This window comes from Lytechinus variegatus, chromosome 19 (assembly GCF_018143015.1).
Source record: "Lytechinus variegatus isolate NC3 chromosome 19, Lvar_3.0, whole genome shotgun sequence".
Lineage (NCBI taxonomy): Eukaryota > Metazoa > Echinodermata > Echinoidea > Temnopleuroida > Toxopneustidae > Lytechinus > Lytechinus variegatus.
Genome location: NC_054758.1, coordinates 5,181,349 through 5,206,600, shown reverse-complemented (window position 1 = coordinate 5,206,600; position 25,252 = coordinate 5,181,349). Strand labels below are relative to the sequence as shown.

Sequence of the window (25,252 nt, the reverse complement as noted above, 5' to 3'; positions counted from 1 at the left end):
TTTGGAAATGTTCTTCTGGATAACAAACGTAGACCGACGTATGCTTTCATTGATTTGGACATTGATGCACCCTTCATCTCTCCTTATCCCATCTGGATCTTATCCTCAATCGTGATTTCTTTGTCCTCCTGCTTCTCAATAACTCAACTTAGGTTCGAGACTGAACATCTTCTCAGCCTTCTCCCAGTCGCCCTTGATTTTTTTTCTATCCAATGAAGTGATAGTTTACGAAGGATTTCGCCAAACTTTTACTTATTAGCTCCCATTTGTTTTCTGTTGGTTATTTTAACGTTAGTAAAATAGATAAATTAGTTCAATAAAATAAGTAGTAAAATAATTAGTAAAATAAATAGTTATTTTTTGTTATTTTAACGTTAGTAAGCAGTTACAGAAGCTTTTCCTCTTGCTTTTTGATAATTCCTAACTACAAGTAGATTATTGTTAGGTAATAATGATACGTCATGAAATTAAAATTTATGCCTTCGCACTATTCATGGTAGTATAATATCGGAAATAATTTTGATCATTGTTTCATTATTGGGATAGTTTTGCTTTTATGTTTATTTGATAAGCATGATTGGTCGGGAAGATTTTTGGAGGGGGCATAGTGGATAATTATGAACGATAAACACCAGCACAAGTAAGTTGCATGATTTTTTTCATAGATGATATTTCTTTATCATATCACATAAATTAATTAATTATTTTTTGGTATGCCAATGTTTGTCTTACGTTTTTAAACTACAACCATTCCATGCACCATTTTTATATTTATATATTTTTTTTTCGACAACACGCAAAGAGACAAAATTTCAATTCTTTTAGATGAGACTAGAAACTTGTCATTCCTGTCAATCTTGTCTTTGACAGGCTATCGCATGGCACTGAAAAATAAGACCAGAAGCCTTCCAAAACAACCGAAGCCCTTGACCACGGGAAGGCGAAGAAAAGCGAGAACAAGGAAGATTCTGCAAAGAATTTTAATTTCAACCTTGATTTCTTTGTTTCCTCGATTCGCTTTCGTGAATTCTTTGTTCCATCTGGATGATATCGGGAGATGAGGATGTCTCCTTGGTGTTCGAATTATATCATTATTATTGACCAAAATAAATGATGAAGAGCAGACTCGAGTGTGCTAGAGTTTCGGTTTCTGCGAAGGTGATTCTGATGAATTATTATTTTTTTTTTGTTTGGTAGCGGTGATGTTGATGATGATGATGATGGTATTGCTTTTGTTGTTGTTGATGATGTTTGTGGCAGTGATGGTGGTGATGATGTTTGAATTGGTGATGATGGTAATGATGTCGTTGTTTTTGTTGATGATGATGTTGGAGGTAGTGGTGATGATGATGGTGGTGGTGATGATGATGAAGATTATGGTGGTGGCGGTGGTGATGGTAACGATGTTGTTTTTGTTGATGATAGTGGTGCTGGGGAAGATGGTAGTGGTGGTGGTGGTAGTGATATAGTAATGATGGCGTCAACAGTGGCAACGGAGGAAATGGGAAAAAAATACTGGGCAATAAGTAGAAAAATACGAGACATGGAGATGACGATGAAGAAAAGAACGGGAAGCTAAAAGTAAAATTTGAAGACTTTGAGGGATGGAAAGTGAAAGAAAAACAGCAGAAAAGTTGATAAATAAAATATCATAATATGAAACAACTTCCAGACTTCCAGCCTTTTTTAATTTTATGATCCACTTTTCTCGGTCAAAGTACGTGCAGACAGAAGAATACCTTGCCAAAATGAATCGAAATCTTTCACGTCTGGTTATAAGGCGCAGAGGCACGCGAGTAAAAGCATTACCCCCAGCAGATTATCTTTCGGGTCAGTTATTGGAAGAGAGGTCTGTCTTTGAGGAATAGTTGTCCCCCTAAACAGGCTTACTGTTGCCTTGTTCTGTCATGATTATGTTTTTCATCATTATAACAGTCTTAGACAACATTATTATGAGAGAGATCGGTGACCGCCTGAATTCACTTATTCCTAGCGAATTTCAAAGTCGAACTCGAAATGACAAAGAATAATCAAATCCAGTAAATTTATTATTTTGTGATGTTTGTAATGGATGACATATATTTAGTTTCCACTCAGACTTTCTACAGATTTTCAATAAATTCCCAATGCATATGTGCTCGAATTTTGATTCATATATCATGTATATTGGCTTATGATTTATCTGCGTTTAATCAGAAGTATATCATCATTATTACAAATGATCAGCCCTATTTGTGTCACAACATTTAGAAATAGTTATCATTTTCTGATTACTTTGCGAGTCCGGTTTACCTGCAAAGCGACATTGACAAATAAATATTCGAAGTCAATGATTTAAATGTCATGGCGACGAGTTTTCAACATTTCACTTTGTTACGAATTAATGCTACCATTTCTAATTTGAGAACAGAGGCGAGATAGAATTAACCAAAATAAGATGCTATTTTGAAGTTCGGTTGTTCGAGCAAAGGGGGGGGGGGGGGGGTCGGCTTGGCCAAGGAGGAGTGGACATAATTTTCCAACTGACATCATTATCATCGACTTTCACATAGCCACACGTCGGGCACGCTCCCCAGCGCAGAAAGAAATTCTTTGTTATCCCCCAAGAACTCGTCGAAAACAAGGTAAAATTCCTTTCCCCTTGAAAAGCCAAGCACCACGCATATGCGCGTGCCTGTCCGCACCGAGAGTACTCCGTGGTAAAAATAAACTACTACTTTTACTTTCATTCATAAAACTACTAGAGCCTCTTCATTCATCGTAATGAGCGCTTTCGGTCACGTGTCCTCTTCGATGTTCTTTGTGCCAGTCAGCTGACTCACTGACTGACGGGGTGTCGAAGTCAGCATTGAGGTCATTCAGGGGTCACGTATACCTGAACTTGAAGATAGCCGAACATTTTCTTTCTTGCCAAATTTGGCAATGAGCCGCTGATCTTGCAGGCCAACTTCAATTTCAGTTTCGAGATCAATCGGTGAGCTAGGGTTTGAAATGGATTTGAAAAATTATAGATCAATTCTGATTGGTTCTTGGTGACTGAGTGTTTTGGACAAAGTGTTTTCGTATACAATGATCTTAATTGACCGTTGCCATAGTCACACGGTTTAGAAGGATACGGAACCTGTTTATATATAAATTACGAAAGTAGTTACAATGTTCCGTCGTCAGGTTGGAATAATAATTCCTAGAAACTCGCGCTTCGCGCTCGTATTAATTGATTGGTGAGATACGTTGATTAATTCCAAGAAACATTCTTCGAAATTTTTATTTTACATGTCAGTAACTCAAAAATTTCAGCTCATTTGTTGTATTATTTTTTGTTATGCGAAGCTGTTCATGATTACAAACAGTGCGTAAAATGTTCAGATCTTAGGTCTTCATATCAAAAGTATTATCTCGAGCCTTATGCTCGCATTCCAATTTACTGACAGAATATTACATGACGAATACGGCATGAAACGCTCCTTACTGGTTAGTGTATAGGCCCAAACTTCAGCTCGCGCTTCGCGCTAGTAATTACAACATGAACATTGATGTAATTCTTTACAGATACTAATCATCATTATCGCTTATCATGTTAGTGGAAGAGCCGTGGTGTAGTGGAGGGTCTAGTGTTCGAATCCCACCGCGGTCTAGCGTCCTTTGGCAAGGCGTTAATCCACACTTTGCCACTCTCGACCCAGGTGCTAAATGGGTACCCGGTAGGATGCGAAAGATATTGTATGTTTGATTTTGCCAGCGCCATAATGTGGCTGCGATGAATGCAAGGAATGCTCCCCAGGGAGTGGAAATTGTGCACTTTTCGTGCTTGATTGAAATGAATCCAATGACCGGGGTAATAATATGCTGTAACGCGCTTTGGGCCATTCTGGGAAAAGCGCTTTATAAACATGAAAAAAATTTGCTATTATTATTATTATGTTTGACGGGGATAACATACAATGTCAGTTGGGAATCACGTTCCTCAATATTAAAAGGAAATGTCGATGCGTGATCAAAATTAAACTTGACCAATATAAAAACACTTCAGATGCAAAATATAATGAAGGTCAACTGAAGAAAACCATTAAGGGGTTTCAAACAAAGTAGTAATTATGACCTTCCAAAACCCCTCTTTTCATTGTTATTCCGCGTCACTGCCAGCAACAATAAGACTATACTGCCTGTGAAAAATACAGTCGCCGAAGTTCATGGACATTTTGTTTACAAATGATGTATGTTGGTTGCCAATTTGCCGATCGGAAAAGATTTGTAATTACATGTACTACTAAGGATTCAAGAAAATAGCTTTCAAAAGTATTTCTGAATAAGAGTGGATCTATATTCATTGGGATGATTTTTGTTTCACTTTGTAATATTCGTTTTTTTAATTTTAATATAAATATGCATATTAAAATTGTTATCGTTACGGGGGTGACGCCTAATTGTCTTGAATGAATATAAGGCAACTTTATGTGTCAGATTGTGGCACGAGAACTTGTTTTGGAGGAAGTAAAGAATGCTCTGGAATATTGGCAAACAGCAATTTATCATGATGATGATAGCCCATCTTCTATCAGTGTTTATACAGTGTAAGCAACATTCAAGGCAGCGGTATATTACGATCAATGTTACAAAAAGAAAGAGAAATATAATCGTTTAAAAATTGGCAATGAGAGGAAAATCTCAATATCGTTGTTGGACATGCAAATACAGACATTTTGAACAAGCGAATATTCTCGTTCGTTCAATCTCTCTTTCCAATTTACAAATTTCAAAATGAAAAACTGCATTAGCAGCGGTGGTAAAACACCCACCACATATACCAATTAGAAGACTGCTTATCCAATAGGGCTTCAGATAATTAATTGGTTTGAATGAATTAAAGTCAACATTATGCGACAGATGGCGGCGCGAGAACTTGTTTATGGAGGAAGTTAAGACAGGTCTGGAATGTTTGCATACAGTTGATCATGATGACGATACAAAGAGAAACCCATCTTCAACGACAGAGCGTAAAGAATAACACAATAGTCACTCCAAAGAAACCGACTCCAAACCGACCGATGGTATAGGTAATACGTAATAGCTTTGATCAGTCTGGAGTCGGTTTCGTTGGTGTGACTGTAACCGAAACCGACTCCAAACCGACCGATGGTATGTCATTGGTAATAACGTAATAGCTTTGATCGGTCTGGAGTCGGTTTCGTTGGTGTGACTGTAACCGAAACCGACTCCAAACCGACCGATGGTATTGGTAATAACGTAATAGCTTTGATCGGTCTGGAGTCGGTTTCGTTGGTGTGACTGTAACCGAAACCGACTCCAAACCGACCGATGGTATGTCATTGGTAATAACGTAATAGCTTTGATCGGTCTGGAGTCGGTTTCGTTGGTGTGACTGTAACCGAAACCGACTCCAAACCGACCGATGATATGTCATTGGTAATAACGTAATAGCTTTGATCGGTCTGGAGTCGGTTTCGTTGGTGTGACTGTAACCGAAACCGACTCCAAACCGACCGATGGTATGTCATTGGTAATAACGTAATAGCTTTGATCGGTCTGGAGTCGGTTTCGTTGGTGTGACTGTAACCGAAACCGACTCCAAACCGACCGATGGTATTGGTAATAACGTAATAGCTTTGATCGGTCTGGAGTCGGTTTCGTTGGTGTGACTGTAACCGAAACCGACTCCAAACCGACCGATGATATGTCATTGGTAATAACGTAATAGCTTTGATCGGTCTGGAGTCGGTTTCGTTGGTGTGACCGTACTATGACAGTTGCCCATTGTAGGTTGTTAGGTTTCCTCCTTTGTTCTCTTGGTCTTTGGATAATCATTGAAGAAAACAAACACAAGGAAGTTTCTCCTCACCAAAAAACATGCAGCAGATAATGAGATGAGCGATTGCGACTTCCCAACAAAAGAGGAAAAAGAAGACGAGTTTAATTTCGTAAAAAAAGTCGAAAAAATACACATTACATAATCATAAAAGAAGCATGGTTATTAAGGGAAAGGGATGAGACAGAGGCGTCCCCATACCACCGTCAAGGGTGATGTGGTTCAGTGGATAAGTCTTGGGACTTTTAACCACAAGGCCTGGGGTTCAAATCCCTCAGCAGCACTTGCGTCCTTTGCCACTCCCTATGCACCCAGGTGTAGTATATGGGTAAGAAGGAATTCCTTGAATGCTCGTTGTGCATTAGTAACGGTGGAAATATTATGCAGCGCTTACAGAAAATTTCAACAATGGACAAGACTGACCCTAATTTACGAAAAATTTGATAAAACAAAACTAAAGGAAGATGAACTATCTAAGCTCTTGACAATTAGGCTGGAATCTCGACCTATAAGACGATATTGTTTTCTCCAAGATGCGCGCCATTAAACAAAAGGATGCATAATACCAAGGAGTTTGAAGCTCCTTGATAATACGCTTTGAAGAGAAGGAGCGAGAGAGAGAATGATGAGAGGGAGAGAAGGAGGAGGGGGGGGGGGGGTGATGAACCCATCTGCGAAGTCAATATGTTGCGGCAATCTTCAAAGCAAAACGAACGGACAAACCGCTAAAAGCCCGTCGGCATAAGAGAATGCTTCGGATTATTTCTTTTTGTGTTGGCCAGCGGGTTGTTTTTGTTTACATAAAGTTGGTTGAAAGGAGGAACCTCTAAAAGTTACCGAATGCTGGCTCCAAAAGTTACCAAATTTGCATAAACATTGAGGCAAAAATGGTTTTTCCCCCCATCTACAATGGAAAGCGCCCTCTCCGTGGAGGGCGCTGTTATCGACAAAAAAAATCAGTCGAATATTTCATAAGGAAATAACGAGTACGCTGCATGGGGTTAAGGTAAAAAGACGCCTGATGTGTATAATTTTACCCTATGTTGTGAAAAATTTACCGACGAATCATACATTTTATTTACCCCAAACAACAAATATACTCGCTTCATAACTACATACTGGCTAATTTCTTACTCTGCGTTTTTAAAGTGTACATCCTTGTATCTGCGACTATATCGTGAATCGAGGCTTTTAGTGGATAAACAACACGGCCTCAAACATAAACAATACACTGATACGTGATCATCCATGATTAATGAGAATTATCATGTATGGATTCCCCTTTTCATTTTATTTTATTTGAGTAAACAAACATTACTGCTATACGTGCACACACATGCATGTTGCTTGAAAAGGTTATATAAGAAGGGATCGGCGATTTTGTGGGGATTCAATCTAGGGGTTTTCAGTTAAATTGTGGACCATCAGTATTTATCATACCGCGGCTTGATCATTAAGATATGTTGATTACTATGTTATTGAGAAATGCTATGTAAACCAATACAGTTTTAATGTGCAACAAACTCTGCAATCTAAATTTACCTTGAATTTGGCGTTGGCCAATTCCACACTCTTCGTTGGCCGACTCGACCAAATCACCCGTGACGTCACAGTTGAACACCATGTTGGATCCGATTGATGTAAGAGGGATTATCGGTGATTATCTCGAATGATCTTCCTTTTAATCTGAACTTGACTTTTTAATCGAGTGGATTTGACAGGTAGGCCGATCAGGATTCATTCTGCAGCTGTTGAATAAGGAGATTAAAACAGAGAACAAGTAGAAACCCCGGTGGGTTTGTCGTCACATATTTCATTAGTACAAGATGAGATTTCCAGATTAACAAATAGATTGGAGAGTACATGTGGAGGATGGGGGAGGGGTTTGGAAAGCAACAATGATTAAAAATGGGCTGAATATTTAGCAGAAGGCACAGGGGGGGGGGGGGGTAGGCAGGGATATCCATTAAACATAACGTCTTCTAATATTGGGAATTTTCAAAAACAAACAACATCGCTGTTGTCGAAAGGGGTCCATCATTTTGTTTTTAAAAGGGATTCATTTTGGCACAGAATTTGGGTTGCGCCGATAGGATTGTCATCAAAATAACATGCTGAATAAAATCTAACAGTAAATATATATATTGATATATGATTCTTCGAACACTGCGAGCCTTGGTAAAACGAGGAAAATACGGTGTCAGTTTCCTGGTCAAAATGACGGAATTTCAAATGCTTCGAAACTAATAAATATATTGATATATGATTCTCCGATCATCACGAGCCTTGGTAAAACGAGGAAAACACGGTATTAGTTTCCTGTTCAAAATAACGGGATTTCAAATGCTTCGAGAGGCTTTGCTAAAACTTTAGTCAAACATTTGCCTTTTCGAAGTTACAATAAGCGACCTCGAGCTACAGGCTTATCTGGAATACAATTATGTGGTAGGTCTATGTTAACATGAAGTTCAAATATACCTTTTCTTTACAAAACCTTCTTACACACCCATGATAATGGCTATCGAAATCATTCACGGAAGAGGAAAAAGAGATGGGGTGCGGTTTCTGACTTCAAATAAATTCGAAGATGACGGTGTTAAAAAGCTCACACCTCTGTCGAGGGTTAACAAGGCAATTTAGACTTATTTGGCGGGAAACCGTCACGCTTTAGGTGTTGTTCGTTCATTGACGCGGGTTTGGGTCCCATCAGATCAGTAAACATGTCTTGAGAAACAAAGAGCAAAATAAGATAGAAATAGACCACTCCCCTCCCTTCCTAGACTGCAAAATAGGCCTATAGTATTATGTTAGAAAGTAAATTTAAGAGCTGCCTGGATTATCGTGATAACATTGTGGTAAAAATCCCGGCTCATGCACGGTAACAGACGTTGAACATTCGACTATCGCATATATCGAATGTGTTTTAGGCTTGTCTTGACCACACCCCACAATCCCCTTCCCCTTATATCTTTCTTTCATTCATTCATTCTTTCTTTATTTCTTTCTATTTTCTTTCTTTCTATCTCTTTCTTTCTCTGTCTCTTGTCATCTCTCTCTAATTTCCACCAACGAGACCGTTCACTTGACAAATCTAATTCCACTTCACTTGAAAGTCTTTAATTCAATCATTTTACCGTAAACTCGTTTTGACTTTCTTTTTCTTTTCCTGTCTTTCTTTCAAATCTCCAATCCGGCTCTACACCTCCGAGGCAGGTGCATCTCATATGCACCGCTAGAGAAAGATTATTATGTAATCAGTGTTGACACTTGGGCGTAAAACCAATCAAGATGGGTATTGACGAGGCGCGTGGCTGTACTGGTCAAGATGGATTAGAACAAAAGAAAAGATTTTAAGAAGAGAAGCCACGGGGCGTTAGATTTCCAAATCTTCTAAAATTGACACCCCCTTAAAAATCATCCAACTGGACGAACCACACCACACTCCTGCAGTCTTTATACTGGATAAGTACCCCCCCCCCCCGTGACATCAAATCCCACTTCAATATTCCATGATTTTGAAGTAGGTAAGATATAAAGTGTGAATTTTATATTTCATTGCTTGCAAATTCATCCAATTTATTCAGGGGTGCTGTTCCCATAGATGTCGCCAGTGGCGGACCGTGACCCCGAGGAGACAAAGCATTGGGGGGGCACGGCATTGTTCACGAACAATGCAGTGCCCCCCAATGCTTTGTCTACTCCGGGTCACGGTCCGCTACTGGATGTCGCAGAACTAAAACTTAAGAGTTTTATAACATTATCATGATATAATATCACAACATAATATAATATTATAATATGATATAGCTTTTTAAATATTATTTGGTGAATCTTCTCAATTTTACTATTTCGCAGTTTCTATTTTAAGATTTTCACAATTTCCACTAATTGTTTTTTAAACAAGGCGTCAGTATTTTCATTTATGCTTTCATTTCTCTCTTTCTTTCACCCCAACCCCTTCTCACTTTTGAACTTTTTGCACCACTGTAACAAGGCACGTGCCCCCCTGTCCCTCCCTAAATATGCCACTGCCACATAGATTCTTTTTCTTAATTTATCCCACAGATAATGTGTATAGTGAGTGGAGGTTCACCAAATGCTTTGAGGATGGGAGACTATTGCGGTGAGCCCCCGCCTCCCGAAACAATCATCTTTATTTATTTCCAACCCCGTTTCTATATTATGTAATCTATTTTCTATGAGCTCACCGCTCATCTTGGAATCAATATTTGCTCTGAGGCAGGTGGCTCGCACGTGGAAGGATCATTCAATATTCTTTTACTTTTATGGCTTCACTATAATTGTTCCAGATAATGACCAACTGTGACCAACCATGCTCAACACCCTGGACCTTCTTCGCTTGCCACCCCCACCCGGGGGGGGGGGGGGCGCAGTCAAATGTATTGCTGTACACACGCGTGGCTTAATTATTTCCAAACACCCCCTAAACGAGTTTTTCTCTGTGTTGAAAATAACCCCCTAATCAATTTTTTTGTGGGCTTTATTTTCACACTTTGGCCCCTAAACAAGTTGTCGCCAGAATATGAACCCGGGGAAAAAGCGTTTGGCTAGTCTTAAAAAAAAAGCTTTGGAAAAAAACATACCCAAATACGTTTGACCCTGCGATTGACCATTGAAGAGTCTTTCAACACTACCCCTTTTTGTGAAAATCGGTGTTTTTGATACCCTTATCGAGTGCACGCGCGGCCCGCGTCCAAAACTGAAAAAAAACACCCCATTAAACGCGTTTTTGGTCACGCGTGTGTATTTGACTGCCCCCCGGGGCATCCCCTTATTTGAATGTTATTCAGTCTTCCTGAATGGCAAATTTCTACCCATTTCTGCATTTCTTCAAATTACTTTAAGAATGTCATACAATTCTGATAGATTTGATTATAACATTCTTCAAAATTTAACAGATTTGTTGTCCAGATATCATCCAATAATACGATATCAGGAATAAGGAGGTGCATGTTGTAACTTTAGGCACATCAACAGAAAATATTCAGATAGAAAATTCAAGGTGTTTTTTTCATTTTTTTAATCAAATAATTTCGAAACAAGAATGGCATCTTCATAATAATGCCGACATTTGACACCTCTATGGGGAAATTATTTTCAAAATTGAAAGTTTCAATTTCCCACTTTCAGGATTTCATATTAAATATCTTGAGAAATAATTTAAATTTCGATTTCATAATTCAAAATATGAACCGGTTTATTCGCCTGATATCACCCAACAATGCATTGAAAGGAATAAGAGGAAGCACATAATCATTTTCAAAAGATATGGTTACAAACTTTAGAGGTCTGACAATTCTTTTAAAATAATAATGAGATATTTCATTGTCTCTTTAATCCAATAATTTCGGAGAAAGAAGGGCATGAGCCTTCATATGCTGACACGTAAATGGGGAAATTATTTTCAAGATTCCCGCTTGTGCAATGTTTACCGATGTTACTTCCACACGCGACAATCGCGTGTGTGAATGACAATCAATACGTACACGTATTTTTTTTTGTATTGCCGATATTATCGATCATCAGATGCGTTTTGCGCGCGAAAGTTTCTTTTTGTGGATTATACGATGTTCTGTCCTCATGTACAGTCACTGGCGGATCCAGGGGAGGGGAGGGGGGCAAAGCCTGCCCATGCCCCCACCCCCCTCCGAGAGGCACAATTAATTTGTAATGTAAAAAATGCCGTTAAAACAGAAGTGTGCCCCCCTTTTGAAAGTGAAGACATTTTTTTTTTACTTGTCAATTTTTTTTGTGGACGAAATACCCTTAATTTTTGGTTAACCACCCCCTTTTTTTGTTTGTGAAATTTTCCTTGGGAAAATGTGCCCCCTTGATCCGCCCCTGTGTAAAGTGACCCCACCCGACTCCCATGGCCCTGTGAAGCAGGGATGCTGAAGTACCCCCACATTCTCCTGTTTTCGTGTATTATTCTCCATGGGTGGCACCCCTGGAATTCTGGTAGGCGTGACAATATGGAGAAATGTAACTAAAATGACATATACATTTTGCAGAGAAACCGTTTTTGCTTGTCAAATTTCTCGGGACCAAAATGACCTTCAGTTTTTGCAGAGCAATTCCCCTTTTTTTTGCGTGTCAAATTTCTCGGGAACAAAATGATCCCCTTTTTGCTTCTCAAATTTACAATAGCACCCCCTGTAAAAAAAATAATGAAATTGTTCCCAGGGACCTGCACAACACCAACGTCTTTAAAAGTCCTCTTGAAAACGAATTGAGTTGGCTTAAAGAGAAATTGCTGTAGTTGCAGTAAACACTGATTTCATGAAAAAGTCTGTAAAACAAGGCTTAATTGTCAGTATATCATCGAGGATCTCGATCTGGTACAGTTACATAAACTGAACTTTGTGAAATCTTGAAATCTACGCTGAAAAATGTTCAGACTGAAGATCCCAAACACAGATAAGCACACGTGGGACAGTGTATGATTATTGCTTTGAATGTCGGGCCCGACGCTCTACCCGAATCCTGTGCTTATTTGCTGATTTCTCAGCAATTACACAATTTTTTCCAGAATCCTTTGGCACATTTATTTTATTTATACAACCAGACACTTTGGTGGATTCTGTACGAACTCATTTTGATATCGTTACAAAAACTAGCATTTACCTTTAAAAGCGTATCTGCTATACAACAAAATTTAACTACCCAACTTACAAGCAGGAACAGGTTATATGGAACAACTTAAAATGAAAAGAAAGATAGACAAAAGTTATAAAGTGAAATAGATCAATATTTCATTATATTTTCGACCCACGCCTGTATCGTGTTACGTTTTGTCGCCATGATTAAAGTGATTATTAATTGACTATAAAGAGGGCTTACCATTCTTTAGGATTAATTATTGCATAGGATTAAACATTATCTGATTAAACTTTGTTTAGTACTGTTAGGTATAATTGAGATTTTTTTTTCTCCAAAGGACATGGTTGCTTGTAATTAAACCACACCCTAAGTGGAGACATTCTATATCAAAGGACTATCAATGTCGGATTACGATGTATTATTCAAACAATCAATTATAATCTCAATAGATTAGTAATCCAATTAACCAATCTAATCTGCGCTCATCACTATTCAATACATTATCAACTAGACCGTCTAGACGCAGTTATATCTTTCATTCTTTATTTGCTATTATATTTGTTATTGTCACTGTTTGCGCTTGTTTTGGTCATTGATACCTGACGAGACGGCGAATCGACCAATAAACAATTAATTCTTTGTAGGATTTAAGTTTACTAATCAATAATGCGAATTTATACATTATAATGTAAAGGGAATCTTTATCCCTGATTTGCATGTATGGAAACGAGCCTCAGTTACGAACCAGTGGCCCGTTGCAGAAAGAGTTGCAATCAATCGCAACTCTAAAAATCATGCGTAACTTGATTTTCAACCAATCAGCAGCGCGCATTTGAGACTTGCGATTGATTTTTTGGCTTGCGTTTAAACGCAACTCTTTCTGCAACGGACCCCAGAGCGTATAGTGACCAATATCACTGAATTAATCTGCGTTCATCGATTAATGTTGACACGATTTCCGTCTTTACCAGCCTATTTTGATGTATTGTTAATGATTTGATGTTTTGTTCCATGGAATAAGTTATAAAAAAAAGTAAGCGAAACTTAAAAATGCCATAACTTTCTTAGTTTACATCCGATTTTAATGAAATTTTCAGCACTGTGCTAGTTTGATTTGTTGTGGTGTTTTGTGGAAGTGGCGCCTCAAGTTACACTGTGTGAGAGCTCTCCAGCTTTTCTATAATTTTTGCTATTTTTGTTTATCCTGAAGATGCATCTTCTATACCAGTCTACTTACTTATAGTAATACAGACAGGTTTTTCCCCCAGTACACAATTATCTGAATCCCATGCTTATCTACTGAAATCTCACTTGTGCATGACTCAATCAACCGCTGTTTCTCATTTATGTGTGAATAATTTTTTAAAGTATATATATATACAATCTTCAAATGTAAATAATATTCAATGTAAACTTTGCACAATTAGTCTTCGGACTAAAGTATTGTATTCTGATTTATATCTAATAAAACCGAATTGAATTTTTCTCTATTTATTCAAATCAATATTTTTGGGTCGGACTTTACCTTTAAGGGGAAGTTCACCCTGAAGAAAACTTTGTTGTAAAAATAGCAGAAAAAATAGTAAAAAATATTGGTGAAGGTTTGAGGAAAATCTGTTAAAGAGTAAGAAAGTTATTAGAGTTCAAAATTTGGGATTTGTGACGTCATAAACGAGCAGCTGCCCCATGTGTTATGTAATATAAAATGTATGAATTTCAAATTTTGTATGGTTCCTGATGACTTAATTTTGTTTTCTTTTCATGATCGGGTGTGAAATGATTTGTCTATTGATATACAAAAGTTACAGTGAAAACCATTTTCAATTTTCTGAGAAAATTACATTTCATTGATTTTTTACCATTCGCTATGTAGGAATGCTGCTCGCATATGACGTCACAAATCAAATAATTGAAATTCTAATAACTTTTTAATTGTTTGATGAATTTTTCTCAAACCTTCGGCAATATTTTTAAATATTTTTTCTGCTATTTTTACAATAAAATTTTTGTCAGGGTAGACTTCCCTTTAACAACGAATATATCAACTGCAGCCATGATGAATATTACGCAACAGCTTGCTATATGCTATAGAGAGGATAATTCATTCACTTTGTAAAAAAAACGCTCCTTTCGAATATTTAGAGGAAATCGTTTTGATAAAGGACAAGTCCACTCCAACAAAAACTTGATTTGAATAAAAAGAGACAAATTCAACAAGCATAACACTGAAAATTTCATCAAAATCGGATGTAAAATAAGAAAGTTATGGCACTTTAAAATTTCGTTTCATTTCACAAAACAGTTATATGCACATTTCGTTCGGTATGCAAATGAGGAACTGATGGCATCACTCACTCACTATTTCTTTTGTATTTTATTATATGAAATATGAAATATTTTTATTTTCTCGTCATTGTCAGTGAAATGAAGTTTCATTCCTCCCTGAACATGTGGAATTCCATTATTTTAACATTTTGTGCTTCAGGCAAGGAGGTCCTAATCGTCAAATTCGTAAAAACTGAAATATTGTATAATGCAAACAATAAAAACAAAAGAAATAGTGAGTGAGTGACATCATCAACTCACTCATTTGGATGTAACTGGCTCGTTCATATAACTATTTTGTTGAAAATAAGCGAAACTTTGAAATGTCATAACTTTCTTATTTTACATCCGATTTTGATGAAATTTTCAGCATTGTGCTTGTCTGATTTTTCTCTATTGATTCAAATCAACATTTTTCTGAGGTGGACTTGACCTTAAACAAACTTAACAGTCACTGATTCTGAAGCAGGTGGAATAATCATGATCGAAATCATGATTCCTGTCAACATCCATTGTATTGGTGTATGGCAGTACCATTATGAGAGAGAAAAAAACGAGGGTGCTGGATTCGAGGCATGAAATCATTCCCCTTTAATCTATTTTTTTAATGCAATCGAGTGAAGCGAGCGGGTTTAAACAAATTTCATGTAATTTCATTTCGTTTCATTACATCTCATTTCATCTCATTTTATTTCATTTCATTGTGGAGGGGACATGATTTACTGCTTTTAATTCCCGTCTCTTAATCAGAAACTCGGGAGTTCAAATCCCACTCAAGCGTCAATTTCGATATGCAAGAAATTATCCCTATATTGTGCTGCACTCAACTCAACCCAGGTGAAGTAAATGGGTGTATCTGCATGGCAGGAATTCGTCCCCTGAGATGCATTGCGTGTCACATCTGCCGTGCTAAAGCCAGGGTATTTAAGACATTGCAATATCATGAATATTGAAGGTCCCTGAAAGACGTCTGATGACTTAAGTGTTAAACACTTAATAAGCAAGAACGATTATTACTATTATTATCATTTATACTTTTATACTATATTAACTGCTCATGAAGGCAATGGTAAAACGTTTAAAGACATTGCCGGACATGCCAGAAGCCCAGAAGTGAACTTGAGACTATCGACCTATTTTCCCCGAGACCGAATTATTATGGAGGGATTATGCTTTTAAATCCTGAATAACAGTGTTGTCAGAATTTGTTTCATATTCCCTTTTGAACAGGGCAATAGTAAAAGCTATAGCCCAGCTCAAGTCATGTCTATCGGTTTATAATTTACCATATAGATTAATTGGCAATATGAAAAGTACGCTATTGGCATATTGAAAGTAAGCTACACGTAGAAATAAGACGGTACCCCCCCCCCAAGCACCGAGCTTTCCAGGTGTATACGTGCCTCCGATCATCCGCTCCTTTAAACTTCCGCCTGAGTGCACCATATAGGGCCACTATATTTTCCACATGATATCGACAATCATGATACATGTAATACAATACAATTCCTGGATACTATCACGTTCACCGTCAGTGTTATTATCGAGATGATATGATCAAACATGGCGGGGGTTGAGAGCGTCGTACAGCTATCCGTATTAAACCACATCAGTTCCTCTGCGCTTGTCGTTGGCGGAATCACCCTTCTACTGTACCTGATCTATCAGGTCCTCTTCCAGGAGTCCAGGAACTACCCTCCAGGACCGTCAGGTCTTCCGATCTTTGGGAACGTCTTGAGTTTGATCCTCACCAAACGACAGCAGCATGAAGTCGTGGATGAGTGGAGTCACAAGTACGGACCCATCTTTGCTTTTAAGCTGCTTGGGACCAGGGTCTACATCCTTGCAGATCCTGGTCTTATTTCAGAGGCCTTTCATCAGATCCCGTATATCAACGACAGGATTACTTTTGAAATGGCTGACGACAAGACGGGCAGAGTGAATAACGGTGAGAACCGTAGGGGATCGTGGGGCTCGGGTCTGACAATTTTTACATAAATTGTTTTATTTTGAGGGGGTATGCCCAGGGACCTGGCCAGGGAAGAACTATTACATTTTTACTTGGAGGTACTGAACATTGATTATCATATACCGTCCTGAAAATAGATACCCCCCCCCTGGCCAGGTCCCCGGGTTTGCCTGATTTTCCTGTATTTTTTTTGGGGGGGGGGGGGGGCGCTCGCTAGTGTTGCCTACATTCTCAGAAATATCAGGTAGCGACCTCAGAATATTTTGATGGGGTTGGGCATGACGATCGACCTAAAAGGACGTTATATTTTGTTGTTGATCAGAAGACAGAACGATGTTGATGTAATGTCAACCGCTGGCGTATAGCAGGGGTGGGGGGGGGGGTTGGGACCCGGCCCCAAAGTGGCATGGCCGAGGGAAAAAAGGGCAAAGACAAAAATGAGTGAAAATATCATATTTCTGAATAATCTATCGCAAAACAAGCTTTTCGTATTAAATTTGTCGAAAGTCTTGCTCGCTCGCCTAGCTCGTGACTTTTTTTATAACAAATTTGGCCCCGTTCACCATGTTTGCTTTCCCAATCTCTGGCTCATGACGTCACAATATCCTTGCTTTCAACAAACCTAGCCAAGTTCTGAGCTTTATTTTCTCTTTTGATATGATTTTTAGTTCACATGTGATAAAACGTGAAAACAAACGAAATATGGTTGTGACGATTTAGGCCTGTATCTATGACCAGAAAATGGCAACTTCCTTTTCTTAGTTCGCGTTTGCAAATAATATTTATGAACTAAATAATACCACTTTTCAATCAGTTGATAATTTGGGATAGTCGCCCCTCTGCACCGCCCCTGATTTTATGCCTATACAACAGAGTTTTATTTCAATGGTGTATTTTAGAGATGATAGAGCCGATATAGTAGAACAAATATGGTCTCAGACAATTCAGAACATCGACGGAACTACTGCGTAGATTATAGCAAAGACCATACAATACTTTCAGGAAATATCTCAATAGAATGGAAGTCTGAATAATGTTTCCCAAGAGCGATTTCTGGAAAATCCAAGCCAAATTAACACCAACCCCAATTCTATAGCTATATTCACGTGCGAATTGCCATGAATTGTTAGTATCAATGCACGTGATCTGGAAGTCTAGTTCATTGCCCTGTCCCGATCAAAGTACATTCTAGATACAGGCCTATTATGCATGACAATGCATGCATGTGAGAATGAATAATAACACGAAACACATTATTTGCAAATTTTGTTCTGATATCAAATTTAAGTGCAGGCATTGTGGGATATCATGATTATCGTTTGTATGAATTTGTGTACGATTATTTTTTGCTCAATTTGGGGTGGATGGGGGAGGGGGTGGTAGTGGAATCACAAATGGCTGCTAGCCGCCCTGCAGTAAATGGCACCATCAGGTGAGGTGTAGACGGGGCCTGTAGACAAGTGCTCATCCCCCCCCCCCTTTTTTTTTTCCTCCAATCAAATCCTTTGCTCCCAGGTTTTTTACAGATTTTTTTAATAGCTGAAAGAAAAAATAATGTAAATAGTAACTAGCCCAAAGTGCCGTCATGAGCTTCCTATTCAAGCCCTAAAGTGAACTAAAATCACCAGTTTTCATTTCATGTTTGACAATATCTCGCTCGGTTGCTAAGTTCCCTCACATGAATAGTACCCCCAAAATGATGATTATGATGATGATGATGATGAAGTGGATGGTGATCGATGATGATGATGGTAATGTGGATGACGATGATGATGACGATGGTAATAATGATTATGATGATGATGGTAATTATGATGATGGTAGTCATGATGATGGTGGTGGTGGTGATGATGATGATGATGATGATGATGAAAATGACGATGTTTATGGTGACGGCGATGATGGGTTTGATTAAAGTGACTATGATGACGATACTGATGATGGCGGTGACGATGTTGAATCATGATGATGGTGGTGATTATTAGTGAGGACGACGATGCTGATGATTAATGACTGTGATGATGAACATTCCCCTAATTTCGTCCCTTTTCAGGAATTGCGGCCTCAAATGGGGAGGTATGGAAGGAACAACGTCGATTCTTCCTAAAAGTTTTCAAGAAAATCGATTCGGGTGTGATAAGGTAAGATGGAGCAATGGGGGAGCATTTCATGAAGAGTTTTATCGCTCTGAGCTAATCAGATGCAAGGATTTCAGTAGCTTATAACAATAGTGGAAATTCCTGATTCTTTGTTTCATGAAACGCTTCCCGTTTGCATGGTTTATGAATTTCTTGAAACCCAAGACTGGTTTGCGACAATAGATTGAAACTGTATCAGTATGTTGATGGCGATGAAAAAAAACAGGGTATTTCAATTGAATTAAATTAATCAAATTTTATTTTGGATAAAAAACACACGTAAACATGGTAAAAAGAAGTAACGTTCAAGTGACTACTCATTCAAACATTTCAAGGTCAAGCAAAGTAGCAAATCATTCTGATTAAAAATCAAATTTACAGGTCATTCGTTGCAGGGACAATTCGACTGACAAATCCATATATTTACATTGTAATTCATAATGTACATGGATTTTATGAAGTGAATTGAAGATGCAAGTCATCACTTTTTTTTCTGATTTGGGTTTCCATTTTCTTCCAAATCGAGATCGAATCACTGATCAATCAGAAAAGTCGGATGTAATGAAGAAAAGATAGAAGAAAAGGTGATTTTTTTTCATAATGTCGGTACCTTCGATTGAACCTATTATATAGGCACTGTTATCAAATTCAACGTCTTGATTTAAGTATGCCTAAAGTTGCATATTTTTTACATCGTCATCGTTAACATGGTTAAGTTTAGTTATGAAATTTGTTCTCCTGTTAGATTCGAGGAAATCATCGGATCCGAGGTGGACAGGCTGTTGAAAGAGATTGAAAATAAAAGCAACGAGAGCTTCGACCCAGCTATCAGGATCAACATCGCCATCGCAAACATCATCACCCGCATCATCACCGGCATCAACTACGACCACGACGACGAAGAATTCAAGCACCTCATCGAATGCTCGCACCGGATCTACAAGATCATCGGACCGGCTGGTCTCTTCTCAATCATGCCGATCCTGGCGAAGCTTCCGTCCTCGGCCAAGACGGAAATCGTGTCCCTCAGCGTGGAGATGCTTGATGTGCTCCGGAGATCCGTAGAGACTCACAAGGCTGAGTTCGACCCGGACAAACCTGGGACAGATTTCATCGGCTGCTACTTGAAGGAGATGTACAAACGAAAGGAAGAGGTAGGTGGAATTGTTAGGGGGTGTTGAAGGCCGTCGGTCATACTTGTCATGCTAGTACTGTAGTAGGTACTTTGATGTTCGCAAGGCCAGAAAGCTGTAGATGAGGTCACACAGACCTAGGTCAAAGACAGGACAATGCCTCACTGCCTGTGGTCAAGGCCAGTGGCGGACCGTGACCCGGAGGAGACAAAGCATTGGAGGAGCACAGCATTACAGTGCCCCTCCAATGTTTTGTCTCCTCCGGGTCACGGTCCGCCACTTGTCAAGGCCAATGATCTCAAGCAAATGCCTCCAGACGTCCAAAGCCAAGGTCAATTACTAGACAAGACCACACGACCAAATATACCTAGAGTCCAAGGCCAGGGTCTATATGATCATAATAGGTGCTATATTATGCATTGACTTGTAGTTACCTTCTTAATCATATTCCCTGGCCCCGTCAGGCTTCATTCCTCCCTCGATTGAGTACCTACACCAAGACCAAGGTCAAGGACTTCAAACTTTGAGGTCAATACCAAAACCAAATAAATCAAATGAGAGATTCAAGTAAACATTTAATTGGTCCCTGTGTTTTAATAAGACAATCATAATTTCAATCGTCTTTGATCAATAGCCTATTAGACAAAAACCAAATATGCCATAAAGAATAATCACTGTTCCACACTTCATTTCCTGGGCGTAGATCTGCGAATCCTTGACATGTTCAGATGTTGGTTATGTTAGTTACTCAATGAAAGGTGGTTTAGGGTTTTGCTATGTCAGCTTCATGTATAGGCTACATTCATGCATTGAGGAAAGGAATTACATTACGTGGGATGAAATTACATTAGACTTCCTAAAATTGCGTCTTTCGTTCAATTGTTTTTAGAATAACCCAGGAACTTTCGATGAGCTCAATCTACTGGCTACCAGCTTCGACGTGCTCTTGGGTGGCTTTGAAACCTCTACAACCAGTATCTCCTGGATGATATTCACGTTAGCAGTTCACCCTGGAATCCAAGAACGCGTCCGCCAGGAGATTGTCGATGTGGTCGGAAGCGACAAGTCCCCGCGCTTCTCCGATCGCCACTCCATGCCGTTCACGGAAGCGACGTTGGCGGAGTGCATGCGGCTTCATCCGGCGGTTGCGATCCACGTTCCCCACATCGCGTCGCGTGATTGCAAGGTGGGCGGATATGACGTCACAAAGGGGAGTGCGGTTATTGCCAACTTGTGGTACCTGTCGCGGAGCGGTAATCTTTGGAAGGATCCTCTAGAGTTTAAGCCGGAGAGGTTTCTTGATGCAGAAGGGCAATTCAACAAGAAGCTGGAGCCGCTTCCGTTTGGTTTTGGTAAGGCGTAGTTCATTACCACTATAATGAGAGCAATACAACCACCGCCACTACTACCACTACCAGTAATCACGTTAGGCATAATCAACATTTAGGCCTACATCATTGTCATCCTCATCACGTAATCACTTGTATACCCTTTTCCACATAGCATGCAAAATTGCACCCCGCAAGGTGCTGTTAGTGTTGGATTCTGGTGCAAATAAGCAAGGAGCTTCAAAGTTCCTTGAAATAAGACTTTTGCTCCTGTTATCAGGAAAGAAAAGGAAAGGAAAGGAAAACAAGACAAAAGAAAAGAAAAAGAAAGTGGCAATGACTTCAAAATGAATTTGTATACAAAATCCATTAAATGACCACCCAAGCAGGGGCAGATCCAGGATTTTCCAAAAAAGGGGCACATTTTTCCGAGGAAAATTTGACAAGCAAAAAAAACAAAAGAAAAAAAAGGTTTTAACCAAAACTTAAGGATATTGTGGCCCGAAAAAATTGACAAGGAAGAAAGAAAAAGGTCTTCATTTTCAAGGGGGTGGGGGGGCACACTTCTGTTTCACCGGCAATTTTACATGACATATTTTAATTGTGCCTCTCAAGGGGGGGGCACACTTCTGTTTCACCGGCAATTTTACATGACATATTTTAAGTGTATCTCTCAAGGGGGGGGGACACGGGCCGGCTTTGCCCCCACCCTGGATCCGCCGGTGTCTTTGATTACATGGTTTCACAAAATTCATGTAATGTACCAGATCTATATCTACGATGATAATGGTGGCAATTCACCTTGGTTTTACCATGGACCTACTAGCAAGGTAGTAGGTCCATGGTTTTACATACCTTTTTTTTTTATTAAATCGGTGTTAACTGCAACTGCATTCATTTATCTTTAATTCATTTATTAAAACCTTGGTCACATTTGCTCTATGGCGGCCGTATGGCGAGTCGAAAACAGCCGTTTTGTTAATTTCAATTCAAACCAAATATGTAGCTGGTACAAAAAATGTTTAAATGGCTGTTTTTGACTCGCCGTACGGTCGCCATAGAGCAAATGTGACCGAGGTATTATCGATACTCTTTCTGTGTCGATGAATCACACAGGTTTGCGAGTTTGTCCCGGGGAGCACCTTGCTCGCATGGAAGTATTCTTGTTCATGACCAGCCTTCTACAGCATTTCTCGCTCACCTTGCCAGAGGATGCACCGACAAGCATCGGTGGCAAGCACGGTCTTACCAACATACCCGATCCTTTCAAGATACACGCCAAAAAGATTTGATGGAATCATCGACGTGATTGAAATCAGCTGCTATTCATGTAGATAATAGAATAAAAAATATATTTTAAAACATTATTCTATTATATTATTTACATAATGTTTGTGTTAAATTGGTTTTATGACGGGCTAAGAATAATTGTAGATTTTCTGTGAATAATATTAACATCAAAAACAAATATAGCAATCCAAACAATAGGACCTTAGCTCAAAGTAAGCTCGAATCTTGGCAAATTTGATCAGCAACATGTAACAGTTTTCTTTTTTTTTACTACAAGAGGACCCATATGCCCGTCATTGTGTTGGTTGGAGTGACCGACGTCCATGACGTCAGATCATGTCTACTGAAGTCGACTTATCACCATTTCAAAGTTATCTTCCCAAGTCGACTCAAAAGTTATGTCGTCATGGTTACCAGGCAAGATAATTTCGTCTCGCCTTGTCGACCTCAATAGCTGATGAGTCGAGATTGTTAAGACTGTGAAGTCGACTTGTAAAATATATCACTATCTTGTCGAAGTGAGTGGCGCTAAAAGTTTTCGTCGTTTAGCTTCTGGTCATGCCTGAGTTACACGTGGTTGTTTGATTAATGTCGATGCCATAATTGCCATATGCGAAAGTTCCCGGATGATTGCCCCGATCTATAAAACTATAAAACTCCAACTTTGCCATCAATTTGAGCGCGTGGCTCCTATTGTTGTTATCATCAAGAAGCAATCATAAAGCCTACAAAAGACCACGCGACATCATACCACGGTATTGTTGAAGGCTCAAATGTATCAATCGATACGCTTAGAAAGTCAAAAGGAAAGCTGTAAGACTTCTTGCAGACTCATTATTTTGCCTCAAAGTAGACCTTTGAAAGGAACAAGATTGATTTCTTCGAGAAAATAAAACAAACCCTTCTCCAGAGTGGTTTTAAGAGATGAATAGCCGGTTATCCGTTTTCGATTGCTACGTCAGTCGATCAATAAAAAAGCGCGGGGTCAGACCGAGAAAGCGCGCCAAATTTAGTTCAATTTTTTTTGCTACCAACATGTCTCTAAAAGATAGAGGTTTTCCACGCGGGTAATATTCATTCCACAGATGTGCTGTAATCGCCTGATAACTTTGTACATGATATATGATGTAATGTTGTTTGCAATAAAATATGTGAGACAAAATATTCCATGTTACATTACATTGTAAAGGCTTTCTTGAAATGTGCCTAGATTCAAATCAAACACATAATTATAAAGTGGCACTTGGACGATAAAAGATTGCGTTTTGGAAGGAATTAATTTGAACCGTGAAACATCACTTGGAATTGTACACAATAGAGCAAACGCTATAATCGCTTGATTTGTCGAACTTCATTCATATCATCATTATCTCATATATGTCATAGTTGGCAGAGTTATGCACTTGTATGAGTGTATGAAAGGGGTCACTTGTGACGAGACGAGTCATTGATCACGTTACCTGCTTGCTCTGAAAACATCGGAGCAAATGATTTGAAGAAAAAACATCGTCATCCATTCGTTTTCAGTGGCGAGGCGAAGACCCGAGCGACAGACGACGATCATCATGACGATCGTCCTTCAAGAGAAATCGATCGTGATGATTTTTGACAGTTCGGCACGCGACGCACCCGCCAAAATAATCACCTGACATAATCCCATACAGGAGTCAGCGTTGATAGTTGTGATATTGCATGAGACAAGGGGACTGCTTTCACTGGCGTCCCTGTTTGTTGTTGTGGGGGGGGGGGGTACAGTTGGGATGTAAAGAGAGAGAGAGAGGATGGGTGGTAAAGGAGGAAAACGCAGAATGGGGTCGGCTTGTTTTTTCCTTGTGTTATAGGTTTTTTTTTTCGTGCTTACGTTTGTACCTATAAACATTTTTTTGAATAAATATTTGCAACGTATGATATAAAAAAAAACTGCAATGTAAATAAAATGTACCGAGGGGCCATAAATGCCGTGCCGCACTTTTTTTTTTAAATTGCCTTATTTTTTTAAATAGATAACTGTGCAATGTCTGAAATGTGTGTTTACCCCCCCCCCTCTAGAAGGAGAGGTTATGTCCTGAGGAATGGAGAGGGGAGGGATAAGTAGAGGGAAACAGAGCTATACGGGCGGGTGGGTGGGAGGGGAAGAGAATGGGAGAAGTGGGTGGAAGAGGAGAGAGGGATATGGGAGGAAGAGCAAGGGAGAAGAGGAGGGATGAGGGATCGAGAGATAAGATTCTCGCGACACAATTTTCGACAAAACTAGAATGCTCGGCACCTCCCTTCCCCTTCTAGTGACTCGAACCGCTTGACCCTCCCTTTGAACTTGAACCACCCCTCCCTTCCCCTTCTCCAATCCATCACCAATCAAGCAGCGTCCATCGTCCAGAGCGGAACATCCAATCTTTCATTACCCCCCTCAAAATGACCGATTGACCCCCAGCTCAACCCTGCCCGTGTTTTGTTCGCGTCGCCGAGAGGCGGGCAGAACGGAAATTTGGAATAAATTTCCCAACAATTTGGACAAATTTGGCTTTCTCATCAAAAGGCAAAGAATTTCATAATGTTTACCAGTTTTTTAAAGAAGCGTTTGGAATGGTTTTAACAGGCCCCGTGACAGAAAAACCCAGTTAACA

General features: G+C 39.3%; 1 protein-coding gene across 1 annotated transcript; it reads left to right on the top strand.

Moving 5' to 3' along the window:
* The first annotated feature begins 16,211 nt into the window (after positions 1-16,211).
* Positions 16,212-24,408, top strand: LOC121406360 (cytochrome P450 2J6-like). Its single transcript, XM_041597396.1, has 5 exons — positions 16,212-16,718; positions 18,793-18,880; positions 19,623-20,031; positions 20,900-21,362; positions 22,455-24,408. The coding sequence occupies exons 1-5, from the start codon at positions 16,334-16,336 to the stop codon at positions 22,628-22,630; spliced, it is 1,521 nt and encodes a 506-aa protein (XP_041453330.1). The 5' UTR covers positions 16,212-16,333; the 3' UTR covers positions 22,631-24,408.
* The last annotated feature ends 844 nt before the right edge of the window (positions 24,409-25,252 follow it).